Consider the following 14,143-nt stretch of genomic DNA (forward strand, 5'->3'; position numbering starts at 1 on the left):
GGGAGCTAAGTGAGCCCTACCTTATACATGGGAACTGGAATTGTATTAATGATCTACCATATCAAAGAAACAAGGTCACATTTCTTTAAAGGTACTCATTACTTTTTTTTTTTTTAGGTTCTTGTTTTGTTTTGTTTTTGTTTTTTTCAGTGCTGGGGAAGGAATGTAGGACCTCACACGTGCTAGGCAAGTGCTCACCCTTGAGCTGAATCCCCTGTCCCAAGGTTCTTTAATTTTTGAGGCATTAACTATTGTTTTCTATTTCCTTTTCTAATTACTAAAGGAAAAAACCTCATGAATAGCTTCTATAACCAGGGGAATGGCGCATGCCTATAATCCCAGCAAATGGGGAAACTGAAGCAAGAGGATCCCAGGTTCAAGTCAGCCTCAGCCAATTACTGAGACCCTAAGCAATTTAGTGAGATCCTGTTTCAAAATAGAAAATAAAAAAGGGGTAGGGATGTGGCTCAGTGGTAAAGCATCCCTGGATTCATTCTCCAGTACCCTGACAAGAGAAAACAAAAACAAAAACAAAAACAACAACCAAATATGTTCTGTATCTTTGTCTTTATTCTGTTCTTGCTGGGATTCTCTTTCCCCATGCACATTTCCTCCTCTTTAAAGATCTTTTAATGAGAAGAGCATGTTTCTGGGAAAGTGCATTTTATTTTTTTATGCATGCGATAATGTTTACTCTTCTGTGGCTTGAGAGGGTAGATTGGATTAATATGAGTAGAAGGTATGGGAGATTTGATTACACATGGTTGATAACTTTTTAAGACAAAATGAAAGTGAACACTATTCAAAGGGATAGTACTCTAAGGCTTCAAAAGTTCCCTTGGTATCTACCCATGCCCCCAGTTACTTCTTGTTTAGAGATAGTTACCTTTAACTGGTCATTGTTTTGACATTGACTTTCCTTTTTCCAATAAATATGGTTTTGATCTTGTGAAAGATAGATTTAGTGCTCTTTCATCCCTTTATCTCACCCTGTGTGCTCCCTTTCTGTCTCCTACCTTCTCACTCTTATTATTATGGTTTTGGTTAAAGCTGATCCATGCTATATTCTCTGCTTTAAGTCATTTTTAAAATAATCAAACTTATTTAAAAATCGAAACAAATTGCAGAAATTACTACTGAATTCTTATGTCTAAAATTAGGTAAGGATAATCACCAATGTCTATAATGGACCAAGTGCACAGTACATTCACATGTATAATCTCCAATTCAGTGTTAAAATGTCCAATTTAGTGTTAAAACAATGAATTATAATCTCAAGGACAGGAAAAATGATATTGAATCTTTCAGTTGTGATCTTACCTATTGTTTTACAGATTATAGTTATTTCATATAGTAATGAATGTTAAATAATTATTTCCTTAGCAGTAGGAATGTATTTCCCTCCAGAATGTAAAGAAAATAGTGGATGACCTATTTTAAAACATCCCCATTAATGTAAAGTGGCTATAAAATAGGGTGGTTTAAAATGACAATAATGCATGATCAATTTTAATGTCAGGATACCTTTTAATTATGTCACGAAAATTACATTTTTATATGCCTCTCACAGTTCTTATTCATCATTTTACTTTGAGTTTTTGAACACTTGACTTATTACTAAAAAATTACTAGCAAATTTGTTCACTGGTATAAACTAGCTCTAGGAAGTAACCCATTAATTATTAGCTCCTTTTTTTAGAAATACTTGTACACTATGAGGAATATATGTACTTACTGATAATATTGAATGACTGTATTCAGTTTATTAGGGGTTTTACATTTTTTATCATTTTATTCTTTATTGAAAAAATTGCCCATATGCTTATGAATATATAGAAATAATTTTTGCTATTTTTTCATTGCCTATTTTGAAATAGTATTCTTGCATTTGAAAGATATAAGTCCTGTTTGAAATAAAAAAGAATTTAAACAAAATTCTCACCTATACTTGTGAATATTCTTTACCTTCTACAAGTAGGGTATTTTTATATTGTAGTACTTTTCCTAAACAATCTTCTTTTAAACATTGGTAATATAGATCACAAGAGAAGAACTTCCTGAAGTTGTTCAAGAAAAAATTGAAAATAGCAATATAGAAGACAAAGAGAATTGACGGCAGATATAGAGGGCAGCATGGAAGTAAGTACACCAGGGAAGAAGATGAGAGGAGGATATATGGGTCAAGTCTGAGTTTAGAAAATAGAATTGAATTAAAATATGAGTTGAAAAGACTTCAGATTCAAAGCAGTATAAAGAAATCTAAGTCTTGAACATTAAAAAATATGTATCTTTAGAAATAATGTACTCTTAGTAGATATATTCTAGGGGATTTAAAATAAATAAAGGGGCTGGGGTTTTAGCTCAGTGGTGGAGTGCTTTTCTAGTATGTGTGAGGCACTGGGTTATATCCTCAGCGCCACATTAAGAAAAAAAAGACACAATATCTTTATTTTGTTTATCTACATCTAAAAAAATTAAAAAGAAAAGAAAGTAAACATAGTAGATATATTTTGTATGTATCATTCCCATCTTAACAGGATTTAGTAACTATTTGAATGTTTATTGTAAGTTAAGTGTGGATAGGCAGAATAAAAATGTCCAATTTAAAAATGGGTCTGTTGCCCCAGCCTCTTGGATTGCTGGGTTTACTGGACCTGGCTAATTTTAGAACCTTTAAAGGTGACAATAAGCCTAATATACTAAATAAAATATCTGTGAAACTCAGGTTACCAAATTGAGAATTTTTCAGATATCTTTGATTTCTTTTGCAGTTATCAAAAATCAATAGCATTATTAAATTAGTGCCATTTTATGTGCATGCATGTATATACACATCATTCTCCCTCAAATTTTTTACTAGAAGGAAATAGTAAAATTCTATCAAAATCAAAATAATGTAAGAAATAACTTGTAGATTTAACTTTATTTAACAAATTCATTTAACAACTTTGTTGAATACCTATTCTTTGCTAGGTATTGTTCTAGGTAATAGAATACAGCAGAGAACAAAACAGACAGATTCTCCTGCTCATATGCAACTACAGCTGATGATGTCTTCTGACTTCAGTATATTTAGAGTTGGGATCTCTTTTATCATGATGTGCATTTTTCATAAATCAACTGAAGATTCTGTGCCAGAACTGAGTCCTCAGAAATATTTCAGCACATTGCAACCAGGAAAAGCCTCTCTAGCTTATTTTTGTCAAGCTGGTAAATATTTTTAAAATTCTAATATTCTTTTGATGTTTATATTACTGTTTAGTCAGTATTTGCTTAATTGGGAATTTCCTGTCAAGATTAACCATATATGCTACAAAGCTGTCATTACAATTTACCTGCCTTGGTAAATCTGAACTCTTGTACCTGGCCTGTAGTGTTACATTGGTCAAGTCTCTTAGCTTCCTTATGTTTATTTTGTTGTCTATTATGAGGAAATAATAATTGCTTTCTAGGTGTGTTGTGAGGATTAAATAAGTTTACTCATGTTTAATTCATAACAACTATTGTTTTAAGGATTAGTTTATGATGTAGCATCTGAATTTTATTTAGTCATTTCTGAAAGTATATTTTCTCATAGTTTAGCATGTAAATATTTTAAAAAAATTAAAAGCTAAAATGTAATATCAGTAATGCTTTAGAACTCAGCTCTAGCTATATCATTAATTATACTGAGTTAACTAATATAACTATTGAACAAAACTAATAATTGTAAAGGTCTCATGTAATATTTCATTCCTTAAAAATACTATTCTATTCTTGGAATTAGTAAATGAAGTGAATACACTTTTCCTTTAGCTCCCTTTTTATAATTGTAACTTGGTATTTTAAAATTATTTTGAAAAGTTTGTATATGTGTGTATGTGTGTTGTGTATATGGCATTAAGATTGGAAGAAAAATGCCTAATGTTAGGTTCAAATTAAATGTTTATTATATATTTTTAAGTAGGATTTTTTGAAGTTAAGTATAGTATATAAAGTTAAGTATATCATGATAAAAATATTAGAAAAAACATTAGAAATAATAATAATGAAGTATGCGTTAGAAGCTAGTTGGACAAATAATATATTTCTTCTGTGTTTGCAGATTTTGGCTTTTATTTTAAAAGTTTATCCTTTTACAAAGGCAACCTATAATTATTCATAAAACATTTCTCATTTTAGATTCACCAAGTACCTCTGTACTTCTTGAAGAACTGAATGAGGCTGCTAAACCTCTCCAGGACTATGGGATTTCAGTTGCAAAGGTAGAAAGATATTTATTTTCATAAAATACTAGTGACAGACATTTTACAACTGTATGGTTTAATACTGAATATTTTTCCTGTTTCTTTTTTTGTATAAGAATAAAGAGAATCAGAGAAAGATAGTTTCATATTATTGTACAATATAGTACATACAGAGGAATGACTTTTTAAAAATTCTTTAGCCTAGAATTTAGTTTTATTTCATAAGTCATTCCATTAAAGTGAAGTGTCATTTTCAAACCTATAGTTAAGTTTTTGTTCTGTTTTATTTTGCCTGACAAATATCTCAACTATTATTAAATTTCTGTTAGTGCAAACTGGGGTAACAGAATTAAGGTAACTGAAGAATTTTGTACTTTCTCACATTTTTTAGAACAAAGTTTAACAACTCAAATATGTTTATTAACTTTTTCCTCAGAAAATATTCAAATTTGCTACAAACTATCATAGGGAATTTCCACAAGCATCTTGGATTAGATTGCTACATACTCCTTTCACTTAAATTTATAGTTTGTATATAAGAAAACTGAATGAAAAATGACATAATGATATTAAATTCTTTTAGAATATTGTCTACCTGACTATTCTTAAAAAATGCATTCTAAATACATGCATTTATTTTTTCTTAGTTCATTAGCACTCATCTCAGAGATGGTTGTTACCTTAGTTTCTGCAGCTAGACTTCCTAAGGCAGGAAAACATAAAAAAGGTTAACTAACTTTGCAATATATCTTTAAAAGGTCCATATTTTTTTGGTGTCAGTTTTGTACATACAGAGGTCTCAGTTAACTTTGAACAACTGAATCCATTCTAGAATAATAGCAACTCTCACTTCCCAGGAGGTTTGATTAAAAATTTTCAACTGAAATTTCAAAATAAAATAGTAGGTTAATATGAAACTGAAAAGTAATAATGATGCTGTTTATATAATAACTAGCAGACAGTACTTAGTACTGGGAATCTAGCAACTGGAGTAGAATAATTAAAGTTTGTGCCCACATTGTTAGATTTATTAACTAACATTACTTAAATTCTTTTTATGGTCAAGAATGCTGAACTATCTGGGAAGGAGATAGCGGTGAATGAGACAGGCCCATATTGAGTACCTAGTTCAGTCCTTAGCACCTAGTAATTAGTAACTAATATTTGTGGAGTTGAAATGAACTTATTGTATTCATTCTTCTTTTGGATGGAAAGATAACTAATATCTAATACTTTTCTTTAGAGAGTATATATCCTAAATTGTGGGGGATAAAACACATTTACAAATCATTTTAATAACTAAGAACCAGATCATTGCAATAAGAGATACAAATAAAGTGCCTTGGAAGTTTAAAGGAAAGAAAACCTGTATCTGATTGTTGAGATGGGAAATTGTAAATGATATTGGGAAGACTTCATGAAAAGTAACATTTGAGAACTTCTTCAAATTAAGATTGCCAGAGGTAGAGGTTGATGAGGAAAACACTGAAGTATACTTGTACTGAATATTCCAGGTACGACAAAGATCTGACAAGCTAGATACAAAAACCAAATTCAACTGTATGCCATTTAGAAATGTATCTAAAATAAAGACTTCAGAAATCTTCAAAGTAAATGAAAAAAGCAAAGTATCATTTGTGCAGATGATAACCAAGAGAAATCTGGCGTGGTTATGTTACTACATCAAACTCTATTTTAAAACAGAAAAGCATTCAGTCACCTTCGACTTTTCTTTCATAACCAGTCCATCTACTACTACTAGATTGTATTGTCAGAACTTTTTAAGTCTGATCACTTCCTGTACCTTCACCTTTCCCCCTCCTTGTCATCACTTTTCATCTGGGAAACCACAATAGTCTTTTAATTATTGGCCTTTCTCCTTTAACTGTTGTTCCAATACAAACTCTTCTCCATATTTAAGCAGGTGTCTTAGAACACATTGCTACCCTGCCCAGAAAGGCTTTACATTATAGTTGTGATAAAATTGAACCTCCTGAGTGCTGTAGATTAACTTTGTCTCTGATTTTATTTTCTATCCCTCTGCCTTGGTGTAACACGTACAAATCATCTTTCTGTTAGTTACGCCTACTAGAGGTGCTGTTACCACAGGGATTTTGCAGTTACTTTCCCCTCTTCTTAGAATTCCTCTTGAACATCCTTATATTCATATGAATTGCTTCAGTTCTTTGAGCAAATATCATTTCCTCAGAGAAACCTTCTTTGATTACCTATCTAAAAAGACTTTTTCTATACTATCCCTTTCCTATTTGTTAAAGTGCCTGATACATATTAATTAGGTTTTTAAATTGTCTCTACTTTTGGAACGTAAATTCTAAAGATAAAGATTTTTTATTTGGGATTTAACTGTATCACCAGTTACTAGAATAGTAACTGATATGGTTCAAGTATGTGTTGAAAAAATGAATGAACGGACAAACCTATTGTTATAATGTCAAACCATCCCTACACTCTGGACTTAAATTCACTTTTTGGTTATGGCTATACTCTTTTAATTTTTTTTCTTTATTTGCAATAACAGGAGACAGGGTCCCCAGAGACAGGGCCTTGCTAAATTTTGTTCATGTGATCCTCCCATCTCAGCTTCCCTAGTAGCTGAGTTTATAGGCATGTGCTTCTGTGCCAAGCTTCTTTTTTGGCTGAAGGGGCGGGAGTGGTTTACGGGGTATTGAACTCAGGGGCACTTGACCACTGAGTCACATCCCCACACATATTTTGTATTTTATTTGGAGACAGGGTCTCACTGAGTTGCTCAGCACTTCGCTTTTGCAGAGGCTGGCTTTGAACTTGCGATCCTCCTGCCTCAGCCTCCTAAGCTGCTAGGATTACAGGCATGCGGCTGCCACGCTTGGTTCCTGGCTTCTTTTTAATTCTAATTCTCTATGCCTGACTCCTGGTGTCAGTTCCCCTTTTGAAGTTTTTTAAATAAATATCACTTCCCCAGTTATCATTCTGTTTCCTCAAATTATTAAAATTAAATTGAGCAACAAAAACTTCATCTTAAAGCAAACAAAAACCTTACCAAATCTAAAACAAGTGTTCTCTTAGCCTTAGTTTTGCTTAGTAGCCACCAATGTGCCCTATTTAGAAAGCCCTCATTCTCTTTATCTTTTCTTTCTCCCACTGTTTTTACACTCAGTCTTCTCCCTACTTTTACTTATTTGTGAAAAGTCTCTTGAGTTTCTTCTGCTCTTTTTCACTGTATTTCAGCTCTTAGTCATTCTTCACCTATAGTAATGTACCTACCTTCTTATCTTTGTGCTCTTTCACCTTCCATTTTATCTTCACGTTGCTGCCAGGGTTATGTTTCTGCATTAAATCCAGATTACAAGCTACCCAGCGCTGCTGTGGCTGCTCTAACATCAGGGACTCAGCTTCATTTTTTTCTGTTGCATTGTCCTTAGTTAAGTGACTTCTTCTTTAAAGATGCCTGTGGTCCATGATTGCCTTTGACATTCTGTCTGTCTTGTCTCCTTTTTGTCAAGAAGTGACAATATCACTCAATCCCTCCCCTTTTAAGAACCTCCCAAGAATTCCAACCTAGTGACCTCTCCTGACACCCTTTGTCCATCGCTACCTATTAGGGAGGCTGGCAAAGCCTTTTAGTGGAACATTTGCTTTTAGTAGTTTTGTTAATAAAAGCGGGTAGGGATATAGGTTTGAGATAGGAAATCGAGCCAAATTATAGGTATGCCATACCTGTGTTCAGCTGTCAAGATGCTTTCATGCTCCCAATTTAGCATGCACTTTTATGCTTCCAATCACCTCACTTCACTGTGCTGGGGATTGAACCTTGGGCCTCATCTTACACTGAGGGTCCCCTCTGCCCTGACCACTTCCTGGCTTTTCTACTTGCTTTTATGTCTGTCCTTAAAGATATCTTTCCTTTTCTACCTAGTTACCTCCTATTTGTTCTGTGAAATTGGATTAAATGTAAACTCTTAGGTATAATTAAATATAACTCTTAGGTGCAAAAGTAGTTCCTTTCTCTGCATTTCCTCATATACTTGGATAAGTTGGCAGTTATAGCATACAAGTTAAAAAAGGAAGGAAGGGAGGGAGGGAGGGAGGGAGGGAGGGAACCAGAGACCTGGAAGGCCCAGAGTGAGGGTCTCACACACCATGGAAAAGCTTTGCAGAGCCTTGGATATGAGGAGGAGGGTGATAGCTGTGGCAGAAGTGGTGACCAAGGCAGGAGATGATTAAGGAAAGGTGCCAGAAAAAGTCCTTTCAAGATAGTTTTGAAGACATAAAGAAGCAAATGAAAGAGAGAAGGAATAAAAGCTTGATGGGATTGGCAAACACAAGTCCTTTGTAGCTGCACCGTGCCAAACAGCACTTCTACATTGCTGAAAAATTACCAGCCAAACAACAGAATGTTAGTTTTAGCTTTGGAAAATGAAAAATCCAAAGTGAGAAAAGCCCAAGATATCATCCTACAGCTGAGAAAAGAACGTTACTACCTTGCTTGTCATTTATACGCATTGAAAGAAAAACTTAGTTCACAACAAACAGAAGAAGCTTTTCTGAATGATGGAATATGACCCTTTGGCACTCCAATAGTGATGACAACACCAGGAATTTACTTGTGGAGAATTCACTGTAAATTCTTCTTGAAGCTGACCTTCTAAGACAAGGAGAATCATTCCAATTGGAAGAGGAAATACCTACTAATTCCTCAAGAGACACTGGGGGCCTAGGGATGTGGCTCAAGCGGTAGCGCGCCTGCCTGGCATGCGTGCAGCCCAGGTTCGATCCTCAGCACCACATACAAAGATGTTGTGCCTGCCGAAAACTAAAAAATTAAAAAAATTCATTTTCTCTCTCTCTCTCTCTCTCTCTCTCTCTCTTTAAAAAAAAAAAAAGACACACTGGGATGTGATTTTGATTCAGATAAAGCTGAGTCTACTGATAATGCATTACCTGGAACTGTATCTCTCCATCATCATTTAAAGAGGCATTTTAATCATCTAAAGGCAATTGAATACCTCAGATGACTTTGAAACCAGTCATTTGGAAGGGCAGAATTTTGAATTGGAAATAATTAGATATGTAGATCCAGTAGCAAGCATGCACATACCTGAAAATGTAGAACAAAATGTTTGTGGATGGAACTAGGGTCAAATTAATTTATCGCTAAGGCTGATTGGCCCAGGCAAGTTTACTAAAACAAAAGAAGTTATTTTGGAATTGGAATCTGAGCAAACTAAAAATAAGCATGAAGATGCACAAGAAAGAAAAAGAGAAAAGAAAAGCTAATATGAGAAAATAAAAATTTACATCAAAGTATAAAGGGAACAAAAGTGAAAATAAAAAAATGTTTCAAAAAGTATTAGATGAATTTGTCAGTTTTTGTGATAACTTAAAAATTTTAATTGGGAAGATGGTATTCATTTCACTCCTTTCGGACAGAAAATAAGTGTTGATTATAAAAAAGAAGAAAACAATAATCTGAAGAGTGTGTTTGTGAATGGAACAGTTCTGGGGATGATTCTGATGACCTCTATCTGTCCCCTTGCAAGTGCACTCAAAATCTTGTTACCGGATCAGATAGGAGACCAGTCACCAGGCCTTGATCTCAAAGAACACTAAAATAAACAGATGAAAAATAGAGGATTTTAAACCAATAAAAAACTCCTCCCAGTGTATCTCCTGAGATTTACCAGTCATCTACTCTGGCCTGAGGGTTATCACTAATGCCTCCTTGCATCCTACAGTGAAAATGAAGAAACTTTCTTTCTCCAAAAAAAAAAAAAAAATTAATAAAGTGTAGTGGAGTGTCTGCCTAAGCATAGGTGCTCAGCCAGTATTAGGAGCCAACACTGACTTTGAAAGTAAAAAGAGGGGAGGGACCCTTATATAGATTTGTATTTTTTTTGAATTCTCCTATTTTCAAGTGGAAGAAGGATTTGAGATTCCAAAAAACTGTGAAGCAGCTGGGCTCGATGGTGCATGCCTATAATCCCAGTGGCTTGGGAGGCTAAGGCAGGAGCCTTGGGCCTCATCAAAGCCAGCCTCAGCAAAAGTGAGGCGCTAAGCAACTCAGTGAGACCCTGTCTCTAAATAAAATACAAAATAGCCTGGGGATGTGGTTCAGTGGTCGAGTACCCCTGAGTTTAATCCCCAGTATCCAACAAACAAACCAACTACAAAACAAGTGCAATAAATCTTTTGTTGGCTACTGTTTAAAATTTTCTTTTGCTCCAGTAGAGAATCTGTAAGACTTTACACAAATGTATGGGACTGTTGCCATAGAATATTCTCTTAACAGGGCCCTAGATTGTGAACATTGCTTCAAAACTATATTTTATAATTGTTTAGATTTCTTAAGCTGCTTAAAACCCTTAATAAAATTCAAATTGAATTTTATACCAACATTTTGGAAATAATGATTATTCAAATTATTCTGGCATTTTAATTCTTTTCATAAGCATGGGATACTAGAGTGAAGGATTATTTTTTTAAGATTAGATGAAGACCTTTGGAAAATCTTTATAAAATCTTGGAGTAAAATCCTTGACATTCACAGTAAGATAAACTCCAGGTTGTTTGTGTATCCCTTATACCACTGTTGTATTTAATTCTTCACATAAAATGTGTATGGCATTATGATTAGAGAATCCATGGATATTTGGGCTTAAGGATTAGGTAACTAGTTATGAATGCTAAGTGTGTGCTATTCAAAGTGATGCCTCAGCAAAATCATAAATCATTATGTCATGGACTTCCAGCCAGGAGAGCCTCTCTTATGTAATTGAAAGCCTCAACTGTTAAATATGTGAATACCAAGGGCTTCCCCTGTTTTGTATCAACCAGTGAGAGTTCAGAAAGCTTAACATCCATACTTGTACATACCCCTTTAAACTTAAATCACTGAAGGTCGACTGTTTTTAAAGAACAATAAAATTTGTAAAAGATAGCACATGTATTTTCCTTCTGTTCTTTAAATATCAGGTTGCTAACTGTTTATGATTGTCTTATTTCTAGCCTTCTCTATTCCTTGGACATTTCTTCTCTCCACCTTGATGTTAGTCAAACCTAACATCTCTGTCTTGAACATTTTTGTTGTGCAATCTTGTATCTCTGTGTATTTCTTATCAGCTGTGCTCAAAATACTTCTCATTACTCGAAGTGTTTCTTTTCTCAAAGTCACTGATATGTCCTATTATCCCATCTTGTTTTTTCAACCATTCCTTTTATACCTGTTCTTTAAATTCACAGAAACACTCTGGAGTTGTATTTTAACTATGAATAAAGAGTTAGCTAATTCCTTTTCTAAAACATTGGTTATTGTTACTTTTACTTTACACATCATTCTCTTCTGATACTTTGTGATATAACTTTGGTACCTCATCTTCCTTTCATACCCAGAAGCATTCATTATCCTAAAATGGTGTTATAGTTTTGTATTTTTAATGTTTCTGTATTCTTGGCTGTTAGCATTTATCCATAGACTGTATTGTTTTGTGTTTTAACAGTTTACATGAACAAATTGTACATATCCTTTAACAACTGACTTTTAACAGTTTTTGAGATTTATCCATGTGGATTAGATTATCTTCCTCACTTTAGAGGATTATATAAGTAATCCTTAATTGTTCATTAATGGTTTAATAAACATACAAAAAGAAAATACAAAATTGCATTGGATACAAGATGACATGTTTAATTGTCCTTGTTTTCATCACCAGGAAACTTGCCTTTTTGTACATACCTTAAACCTTAAATATAATCTTTTAAAGGTTAATTGTGTCAAAGAAGAAACATCAAGATACTGTGGAAAAGAAAAGGATTTGATGAAAGCATATTTATTCAGGTAAACTTTATTTTTGAGTGTGATGTGCAAATATACTTCTCAATATTCAAGCATATAAAATGTCACTAAGCCAAAATAAAGTTGTTTTTAGTGGGGATCATATGAAGTTCAGTAAAAAATTAAAGTAAACTGGGATGTGGTGGCCCATACCTTTAATCCCAGCAACTTGTCAGCCTCAGAATTTATTGAGACCCTGTCTCAAAATTTAAAAAAATAAGGAGGACTGGGGATGTGGTCCAGTGGCTATGTGCCACTGGGTTAATCTCCTGCATGCACACACACATACAAAAACTCTATAAGTGATAGATTTGCTACCTAACCTCTCTGAACAACTTCCTTGTTTGCAAAATGTGGAGAGTAATATCTACCTTACAGGGATGTTTTGAATATTACATGAAATCATACTACAAATGCCTGGTAAGTAAGCACTTAGAAAATTTAGTGTTCCAAGTTGCTGTGTCAGATTCATATTTAGGTATACTTTATTTTTGAGGCATCTGCCAGTGTCCAGTTTGTAGTTTCCTCTGTATTTATGTCTGATAATCTTTCTGAGGTGTTTCACCTCCTATCCTCAAACCCTTAAGATTTGGCCTAGGAGGTAGTGAGATGTCTATTTGCGCAGGAAACTCTCACTGAGGAAACTTTTTCTCTTTACTATTTGTCTCCTTCCCAACCTAGTTTTTAAATCTCTGTGTATGTATGTGACAAGGAGGTTCTTAGGAAGCCTTGTTTATACTCTTCTTTTTGTTTTTTCAATCTATTTTACCAGATCCAGTGCCTGAGCTTTACAAAATAAATTTATTAATTGAGTGTACGTTCAATTAATATTTGAGAGCATATTATATGCCAACATTCTGGTAGATGCATAGGGCACATGGATAAGACACAGGCTCAAAGTGTATTAGTAAACAAGTAAATTGAATTCTAAGGAAATATTTTTATAATAGCTTTTAAACTTTTTTTTTTTATAGAGGCAACATATTGCTCAGAGAATTCCCTACTGATACCTTGTTTGATGTGAATGCCATTGTCGCTCATGTTCTCTTGTAAGTACAAAAAGTACTCACTCTTTCATTTGTTTATCATTGATATAATTTAGAGAAGTATAATTCATCACAATATTTTAGGATCTTAACATTGTATTTGTAAATGTCAGTTTCACAAAGATTGCTGGTTTATCTTCTCACATTGAGGATAAAAATTTCTTTAATGGCAAAGGATATAGGAAAAATATATACTATGTATAAAAGTAAGAGAAGATTCAACAAGACCATGTGGTCATACAAGTGCTTTTGAGTCTAACAATGGAATGAGCATTTACCAGATGTCTTAGTGTTTGGAGGCTGCTAGAATGAAATACCATAGGCTGGGGACTAATGAACAACAGAAATGTATTTTTCACAGTTCTGGAGGCTGAGAAATTCAAGGTCAAGATACTGGCAAATTTGGTATTGTATCAAGTCCTCTGCTTCATAGATAGCCACCTTCTCTATGGATGTTCACATGACAGAAAGACCCTGGATCCTGGAGGTCTCATTTATCAGGATACTAATCTCATTCATGAAAGCTTTGCCTTCATGACCTGATAACCTCCCCAAAATCCCCCCTCCTAATACTGTCACTTTGGGATTTAGGATTTCTCTTTTTCCTTTTCTTTTTTGAGATGGGATGTTGCTCTTTCTAAGCTTGCCTTGAACTCGTGGTCTTTCTGCCTCAGCATCCTAAGTAGCTGGGTGTTAGGATTTCAACGTATGAACTTAGGAGGGCACAAACATTCAGACTCATAGCACTAGGTAAGAAGCTCTCTTTTTAAATTCTCATTAGATTTTTGTAGTACTTGGTTTCCTTCTTACCCAGTCTGGCTTTTTTTCTGCCTGGTATCTGTAGCTCCATGCCTGTTTAGTAAGTGCAGAAAGAATTTTTATAGTCTCAGCACATACCTGAGTGTTTACTGAGAGAGTGAATCGAAGTTCTCTGGCATGGAATTGCTTTAAGCCTGGGATTCAGGCTTGACTGGGCTGTACTCCTATAAGCTACCACTGAATGAAGTCTGGTATTCTCTTTGGTGACTTAGCTAGAAAAT

The 14,143-nt window shown here is 34.1% G+C and overlaps 1 protein-coding gene and 1 pseudogene across 1 annotated transcript in view; both read left to right on the forward strand.

Moving 5' to 3' along the window:
* Positions 1 to 14,143, forward strand: part of Txndc16 (thioredoxin domain containing 16) — a 98,274-nt gene that overhangs the window by 4,750 nt on the left and 79,381 nt on the right. The window contains exons 2-6 of the mRNA XM_026411039.2: positions 2,039 to 2,139; positions 2,974 to 3,210; positions 4,162 to 4,244; positions 11,987 to 12,060; positions 13,032 to 13,106. Coding sequence (XP_026266824.1) covers positions 3,033 to 3,210; positions 4,162 to 4,244; positions 11,987 to 12,060; positions 13,032 to 13,106 — 410 coding nt within the window. The 5' untranslated portion in view covers positions 2,039 to 2,139; positions 2,974 to 3,032. The remainder of the gene's footprint in view (positions 1 to 2,038; positions 2,140 to 2,973; positions 3,211 to 4,161; positions 4,245 to 11,986; positions 12,061 to 13,031; positions 13,107 to 14,143) is intronic.
* Positions 8,443 to 10,228, forward strand: LOC113198364 (shugoshin 1 pseudogene; annotated as a pseudogene).

This window comes from Urocitellus parryii, chromosome 6, assembly GCF_045843805.1.
Source record: "Urocitellus parryii isolate mUroPar1 chromosome 6, mUroPar1.hap1, whole genome shotgun sequence".
NCBI classification, from domain to species: Eukaryota; Metazoa; Chordata; class Mammalia; order Rodentia; family Sciuridae; genus Urocitellus; species Urocitellus parryii.